Source organism: Pempheris klunzingeri, chromosome 7, assembly GCF_042242105.1.
Source record: "Pempheris klunzingeri isolate RE-2024b chromosome 7, fPemKlu1.hap1, whole genome shotgun sequence".
Lineage (NCBI taxonomy): Eukaryota > Metazoa > Chordata > Actinopteri > Acropomatiformes > Pempheridae > Pempheris > Pempheris klunzingeri.
Window position 1 is genome coordinate 26727510 of NC_092018.1, and position 8397 is coordinate 26735906.

The 8397-nt window shown below is 44.7% G+C and overlaps 1 protein-coding gene across 4 annotated transcripts; it reads right to left on the reverse strand.

Moving 5' to 3' along the window:
* Positions 1–689: 689 nt before the first annotated feature.
* Positions 690–6578, reverse strand: klhl22 (kelch-like family member 22). Of its 4 annotated transcripts, none has more exons than XM_070833991.1 (7): positions 5804–6578; positions 4767–4932; positions 4368–4679; positions 3777–4186; positions 3008–3200; positions 2632–2865; positions 690–2261 (listed from the first exon to the last, which is right to left on the reverse strand). In XM_070833991.1, exons 1-7 carry the CDS (start codon positions 6049–6051, stop codon positions 1920–1922), a joined length of 1905 nt encoding a protein of 634 aa, XP_070690092.1. In that variant the 5' UTR covers positions 6052–6578; the 3' UTR covers positions 690–1919. The 4 variants fall into 4 exon arrangements, with proteins under 4 accessions (XP_070690092.1, XP_070690091.1, XP_070690090.1 ...); XM_070833990.1 differs by having other exon boundaries at positions 4356–4679; XM_070833989.1 differs by having other exon boundaries at positions 4368–4932.
* Positions 6579–8397: the final 1819 nt, after the last annotated feature.

Consider the following 8397-nt stretch of genomic DNA (forward strand, 5'->3'; position numbering starts at 1 on the left):
CATCAGTGGGTAATTTGGGGCCTTTTAATTGCTCTGATAATGATCCAGCAAAGAGCACCAGATCGACCTGCACTCAGGAGCCGGTAAAGGCCCCTGACGTGGTTAAGTGCATGACATATGTCTTGAGTATCCCCCAGGTGGTACTACAGCTTTAGAATGAAATGGCTGCCGCATAAACGCAGCAGATTGTTGATCTTGGATGTCCAGTGCTTGTGTCAGCAGATCCCACCAGACAACATGGTGGGGGCTGCCACAATAGTGTGAAACAAAGGGAGGTAGGGGGGGGGGACTCACTTAGTGCTGGCAGGGGGTAACAGATGTAGATGAAACGGCCTCGGAGAGGAAAGCAGCAGTCAGCCTTCATAAAGCTGATGGAGTGTAGGGCCAAATGGAGAGGAACTGCTAGAGACTGGGCGGAATAACCAGCGACCAGCACCGACTGTAGTTTAAACAAGGACGACAGCCATCAAAACAACAAGCTGAACCATCAGAACGTTGTTTCTATTTCCCCCGCAACCAGGAAGGAAATCATCATATTATATACACGTTGGTAAATCATTTCCCAACACGAAGCCTAAAATGTTGTTTCAAAGCCCGACAATGAGATTCTGACAGAGAAAAACAGAATGCTTTGATTATTTTGTTGAGCTGAAAGTAGTTCTTCTAATTTAAAGAAAGTAGAATCAGCCTAAGTGATACACACCACATTTTTAATTATGCAATATTAACTCCCCACTCCGTTGCCAAAAACCCCAAGAATCCCAGAAAAAAGTGGAAACTACGACCCCTGACGTGCACACACACGACAAAAGCAATGTATTACTAGTTTTACTGAAATTCAAAACTCATCTCATGAACAGGATACTACATTTGCATATCTTGTGTGACAAGTGTGTTCAGTTGTAAGTAGCAGTGAGTAGTACAATGCATGTTTTTCTTAAGATGGAACTGTCACCATATGAAACAGATTTATTCCTGGAGCGAGCAGAAGCGTGGAGCAGAGCTGGACTCAGCGAGCGCTCTTCCCAGTCATCAGTACTGTTCGTTGTGCTCATTGGATTGACTCGTGGATTAAGTTATACAGCATGGGAGGGTCAGTGAAAGGACACGCAAAAAATAAAAAATGACTGCAATGGTTTGGTTTTCATCAAGCAAATGAAGACGTGATGCTCACATAGCGTTTACAGACATGGCAGCTTCACGTGAGCTCACGTCTACATCAGCCAGGTTCAAACACACACTGATTCAACAGTGGGGTTTTTTTTTTTTTTCAAACAAACTGTGATATCAGAGGCACAACAGAGGAGCTCATCTCCATCCACAGGGTACACCCAAACATAAAAATACACTTCACAAGTTCGGGATGTAACAACAAAAAACAAGGCACGATGTTGAATTCCAACATCTTAATGGTTACTCAGTAGTTTGGATTTGAAGATAACTCAAAGAGCAGCAGCTGCTCGGCTGGAGTCACATAAAAAGTCAACCACGGTCTTTAATTCACAGAAAGTCATTTCACTAACTAAGCTTTTCCAAACCCTATACTTAAAGAACAAACCCAGGAGGCTCAGAGTACTCCATATTGCCGTGTTGTTGCATAGGCAGTGGTCTTCACTTCTCCATGATAATCAGTAGCTAGTGTGACAGCAACTAAAGAGGGATCAGCAGCAAACAGCATCTGGGCAGGTAGGGATTCATGGACAGAGTGTGATAATCTGAGAGGATGTTTGAACAGGAACAAAAAGTGCGCAAAGGTCCTGAATGACACTTTGGCTCAGAGGCACTCAAAGTGGTCAACTTGCAGGAAGGACACGATGCTGCCACAAAGAAATATCCTCGGGGTACAAATTCAACATGCTGTGGAAGAAAAGTGCATGAGAAGTCTCCAGCGCTCAGACATTCACTTCAACATGGCTGCCTCAGTCGTCACTGGAGTCCTCGGAGTTGTCCATGCCCACGTCTTCCCATGAAGCCTTGGTGCGCTGCTCCCAGGTCTTGGCCTGAGCGATCACAGCGGGGGGCATGAGCACCACGCAGGCCGCCAGGCCGGAGACACGCTCCTTAAAGTCTGTCTCGCTCTCCCACTCGTCTGTGTCGATGTTGTACACGTGGTTGTATTTCATCCTGTTGCCTTTGTCATGCGAGCGTCCTCCCAGGATGTAGATGCGACTGTCCAGCACGGCCACACCGGGCTCTCCGTGTCCAGCGGGGAGGGGGGTCATTAAAGACCAGAAGTTGGCTTGGGGGTCGAAGCATGCCACCTGAAAAAAAAGAGGAAAAGAATGACTTCCTATTTCATAATGGTAATAACCTCTGTCAAACCGTGCTTAATTCAATAAGTCAAAAGTGGTGGCTTTCTAGCACCCGAAGGCTGATCTGAATGTAAAATGAGGTTGGACTTTACAGACTGTGGAATATTTTCAGATTTAAATTTGTGCGACAGAGAGGAGTGAGGGGAGATAAAGACGTTGGAGCACTTATATATATACGGAAAATAAACAATGAAAAACACAAAAAACTACCGAAATGTGTCATAAAACATGAAAAATGTACAAATAAAATGAGGAAAAAAGGAAACAGGAGTTCACTGCCTTCATTCTGCAACAATAAACGATGACTTGTGAAATGTACCTTCAGGACGTCCCGCCGATATCTGCACTCATCGTTGCTTCCACCTATAACATAAATGCGTCCGTTAACGGCAGCCATGCCGTGCCACGCCCGCTCCACCGGCCCCTCAGCGCACGCTGTCCAATGATTGGCTGCAGGGTCAAAGCAGTAGGTCTCTCTGAGGTACGCCATCCCTCTGCGCCCACAGGTAATATACATTTTCCCATCCAGCACTGCTCCAGCATGGGCGTAAACCTGGAGGGAAGGTTAAACTGATGTCAAAGCAAATTCAAGTAAAGAGGGATGCAGGTGAGCCTTGATGACAGCACACAGGTGAGTATGTAGCACCATCATGTGGATGGTGGCTGAACTACAGCTTTTAGCTCTGCTGCCACACCTCTCTCTTTAGGGGTGACACAAACTCCCACATGTTGGTGTGTGGGTCGTAGCGCTCCACCGTGTTCAGTTCGTTGCTGTAGTCTCGTCCTCCGATGGCGTAAATATGGCCGCCCAGCACACAGACACAGTGGTCAGCATGCTGCTGCTGCAGAGGCTGGATGCAGCACCAGCTGTTGTGTCGAGGGTCGTATCTGGGAAAAACAGACGAGCATCACCATGAAATCGAACGAACTATAAGCCAACAAGGGTATGAGCACAGATCTGAGCAGTCATTTTTAATATGGGTAACAGAACTGGTGATGAAATAATTAGTCAGTCAATTAGATAATTATTATATATTAATCCACAACAATTCTGATAATCAATCAGATCACTTATCAAGCTAAAACACCGACCATTCACTGGTTCCTGCTTATCAAATGGGAGGATTTGCTGTTTTTCCTCAGTGTAAAGTGAATGTCTGAGAACACGTCGACATTTCAAACTATTGTCCAATCAATAACTCAGGAGGGCTTCCAGCCAGTGTTAGCTTATTGCAAATACATCTGTCTCAGCATATATCACAAGAGACAGTACAGTACAGTGCAGTACAGAAAAGCCAAAGAAATGTTTGAAGTAGCCTAGAAACAGTGACGCCACCAGAGACCACTGGCTCACTTTTAAGTTAAACACTATTAACTCATTTATAAAGAACGCTGCTATAAGTTTCAGTGCTAAATGGAACACAGTTTAAATACAGCTGAACAGTTCAGGTGTGGACTGCTGACCTCCAGCAGCGGGCCTCTGCACGAAACCCACTGGTGTTTTTGTCTCCTCCAATGAGATAAACAAAGTTATTAAGCACAGCGATGCCCTGGTTGGACATTCGGGGGGCGTGAGCTGCAGTGAGAGTCCTCCAGTCCCCCCAGCTCGGGTGGAAGACCTGAAACAAATGATCGCTGTCTGTGAGGGAGTTGGAGGTGAACATCCCCCCAAAGCCCAGTATGCAGTGGAAGGTGGACCGGGGCTGAGTGAGGGGACTCTGCATGACGGGCTGCCAGATCTCCTGCTCGTGGTACCGCAGGGCGGCTGACACAGAGTCCTTCAGTGGACACTGGTTCAGTTTGCCATGCAGCCTCTGCAACACTTGTTTCTCAATCAGGCAGAATCGCACGGCATCGAGCATCTTGAGATTGTCCTTTGGGTCAGAAAGATGAAAGAAGTTAGCTGATTGCACTTAAGCAAAGACAAGCTTTGACAAAGTAAAACTAAACAGGTAAATAACCAACAACAGTGGTTCCTTCCTTGCTCAGTATATAGTGTGTATCTGATGGAGCTGGAGAGATGAGTACAAAACGTGGACACACCTTGGGACTGACCTGCAAGTACACCTGGTCAGTTTCCACCTGCTCAGGGCTAAAGTGGTAGTGAAGAGCCGCCTCGTACACCTCGTTCTCACTGTTCACCTGAAGCTTGTTGCTTCCCAGCGCTCTGAAGACATCATCCGGGGGGAGCTGTCGGTACACGTCGGTGCGAGACAACGTCTGGATGTTCCTGAGGATGTAGGACTTGACCCTGGTGTTAAGCTGCTGCAGTCCGTAGACATCAGCCAGATGACACACCTCTAAAATGTTGCTCTCGTCCAGCCAGGAGAAAAGGAAATCACAGCAAAAGCCTGTGACAATCTCAAGCTTTGAAACACAAGGGGACACAAGATTAGCAGGAAATAACAGAACCAAGACCGACGTGATTTGGCATAAGAACAACAAGGAGCTCACCTGTACTAGTGTGGCAGCTATCAGGACTTCCTGCACACATTCCAGGTCTAACTCAATCTCTGAAGTGTAGATGTAGTCAAGTATTTTTTTCATGGCCATGTAAGATACTCCGTGAATCGGGATCTCCTTTTGCTGCGTCTCCCGCAGACCCCCAGCAAACATTCCCCTGGTAGAGAGCACATTGTTAAATGGCTTCTGTTGGTGTAAACTAGTGGCCCGCTGGTGATAAGATGTATGACCCCAATCTGAACTCTGCCAAGTTTCTCTGCAGGTTTCCTGTCATTTTCTACTATGAGTTGTCCAAGAACGCCAAAAGAAAAAGGCTGACGTTAACACCCAACGGAATAGAGGAAAAGCCGATCTATAAAGGGATATCAGTGCCTTACCTTCATCTACATTTAGCGTTCTAATGGGATTACAGGGCCACCTACCAACAGTAGCGTTCACTGGCAAAACGCATGTTCCACAGAAGCAGCTTCCTCCACCCCTGCACACTAAGCCACAAACCAATATTTAGTTCCAATTGACATATTGACTCCTTCATTGTTTGACTTCACATTCAATACGCCGATGCCTGTCCCTATCAGTCCTCTATGTCACGTACACTCCGGGCTGAGTGTGGACTTAAGTGACTGCATCTTTGACCTAGAAAAGCTAGATTTAGGTCATGATGGAGGAAAACAGGTAAACACAAATAAAGCACAAACAGAAAACCACAAAGCAAACCTAAAATGTGCGCACCACTGCTGATCATATGACAGTATTGATTAGCTGCAGGGGATGACGCACAAGAAGGAAAACTTTGTTGGACTCTGCACCAATCCTTGAGAGTGTCTTGTGACTCTCTGTGCCTGCACCTGTTCTCACGGATTGAAATGTGCTGCTGTGTAAACATATGTTTGGGGATGCATTTAGTCGGTCAATAGTAATGCCATGCATATGACTACTGCCTGACACACTTAGTGCTGCTCTAACTGCGTATTTGCTTTTAAGAAGGTGAAAGTGAAACTGCAAGGAGATCTGCTGTGAGTTTTTACCTGAAATAATCGCAAGAGGCTGCCAGAAGTATGCGGTGGGCTTGGATGGGTCGACCCTCCACCAGCAGGACCACATCAAACAGGATGCCACTCTGCCTGAGGGACAGCAGGCCGTCCAGCAGGCTGCGGAAGTGGGCTGAACTCCTGTAGGTCTGTCGGCCCAGGTGGCCCGATGAGCCAGCGCGTCCTCCCACTGGAGTCAGCTCTCCATCCTCGGCCATGGCGAGGTGCTGAGCTTCAGGCTTCATCACTTTAACCTCTCTAGTTATTCACTATTGTTCTGTTGTTGCATTTTCTTCACATTATACGTTTAACACTTCAGCCGCAGCTTGATGAAGAGGAAGAGGAAGAGGAAGAGGAGGACGGCTGAGCAGCTAGCGGCTAAGTGAGGGTGGCTACGGTTGCTTCAAATGTCACTACATAGTAACGTTATAGATGTATATCAGGTTATTCACGCCATAGTTTCATCTACAGAGAAACTGGAAAGACGTTTAGTTATATTGTTAGTCAGTTAGTCAGTCACGCACTGCTGGTGAGCCTCTGCTAGCAGGCACAGCCCGGCTAAGCCCTCAGCTAATGTTAACTTAGTTTTTAACGCTAGCAAAACAGCTAGCTAGCTATCAGCTATCAGCTATCAGCTGGCTAGCCTGCCAGCGCTACTCTTTAAAACTGCCTAAAAAAGAGCTACACGGAAATATTTTTGTGTTCGTCGACAACAAACCGTTTTACATTGACTGGCCACAGTGTCCCCGAGTCCTCAGCGGGACGACAAGCTAGCTGCTCAGGCTCCTGATTTTTTGACAGATCAAAACAAGTCTGTTTACTTTTTGGTGTGGGGCGGAGAGCTCAAACACTGATTGGTCGTTGCTGCCGCATGGTCCCGCCCAGTTTCTAAGAAAGAGCCAATCAGAGACGTCTATCACACTGCAGGCAAATGATCAGACAGATGCAGCTTGGTTATTTAAAATAATCCTGTTTTGGTGGTGTGCAGAGTTCACCATTATATTCTTATTATCCCCTCTTCACTTATTGATTATTATTAAAAATAAGTGTAGTTTGACAAATGTTTAGATACTGTGACTCTGTCTGTTAAACACAAGAGGATGCTGTTTACTGCTCAAATGTCTCTGAAACCATTTAAAGGTGCTATTGAAAGTAGTGTCAAGCACATTTACTCTGTACTGTACTTCAGTACAGTAAGTCGGCTATTTAAGTTTTTCTTTAACTTTACACCTCTGCTCTATTTCAGTAGAACATCACGGACATTGTTTGCTTCATTGCACTTTTCCATGGCTTCAGTTTTACACTGACTGACTAGACAACAGTAGTTAAGCTCAGGACCAGCTACATTAAGATAATGCACACATATTATTACATAGATAATTAAACACTTGGCCTGTCTTTGCCGTTAGCACTTTCAGTGAGGGTAAATACGGTGCATTTGAGAGACAATACTGCTGTGCTTTCATCTTATCTTATTGGGAAACTTCACCTATTTCAAAACACAAATTGACAGGGAAAACACTCTTATCAAAAGTTTATTTAAACTAGAAAGATACAATATATCATTGTCTTTAAATAGGACATTTATGTAACACAGTCAAATCAAACAATAGTATGATATAATAGGAAGGTGTGCCAAGTCTAAAATCATTTTTATCATTCTTGACAGCTGTTTGTTGTGTTTATCATTTTTTCCCTCTGTCCACTTTTTGGTATCCATCTGATCAAACGCTTCCCAGATTGATTTTACACTGTTTGATAACCGCACGAGCTGCCACATAGATTTCCTAAAGGCAGCCAGTCATGATGCTCTTTTTACGAAATTGAGGCCTCCATATGGCTTAGGTTTTACAGTCTCATTCATCTTCTGCAGAGGTTTAATTTGCATATATCATTTCCTGACGCAAAGAGTAGAGATTTTTCCACTCACTAAAACACTGCTGGAATAATCTATCACTTGATTTATTTTCCACTCTAATATACGTTGCAGTGGGGTACACAGGGGCATGGAAGGGGGCGGGGGGGGAGAGCTGCAGAAATGCCCTTTTCAAATAGCAAATCATAAATGTTTTTTCCCCCCCGACACATTAGTCTTGTCGTGTGGCTGAAGAAATGCCCTTCCAAAGCTCCTGCCAGTAATGGAGCTGCCTGATACACTGTGGACATACCGTGACTCCACCAAAGGTAGTTTCTACATCAAGTCTTTGAAAAATAGACCTGAAACACTTATTCCATTAATCCATCAGCAAGAAAATAGTCTGCGAGTATTTTGATGATTGATTAATTATTGGCAAAAACTCTGTACATTCCCTGTTTGTATTTATTTATCGTATGCCATAGTAAACTGCTTTTGGTGAGTTGGTTGGATAAAACAAGCATTTTTCACTATTTATAGATCAAACAATGAATTGGTTAATTGAGAAAATCACATTAGCAGCTCTGGTCACAACCTTTTTTTTTTTTTATCCTTATACTATTTAATATAGGAGCACTCTGGTACAATGTGACAGCGCCAACAGTAATAACTCAATAAAATATATTATCACTCATCACCCATGACAATAAAGACAATGCCAGAGGTGATATTACTT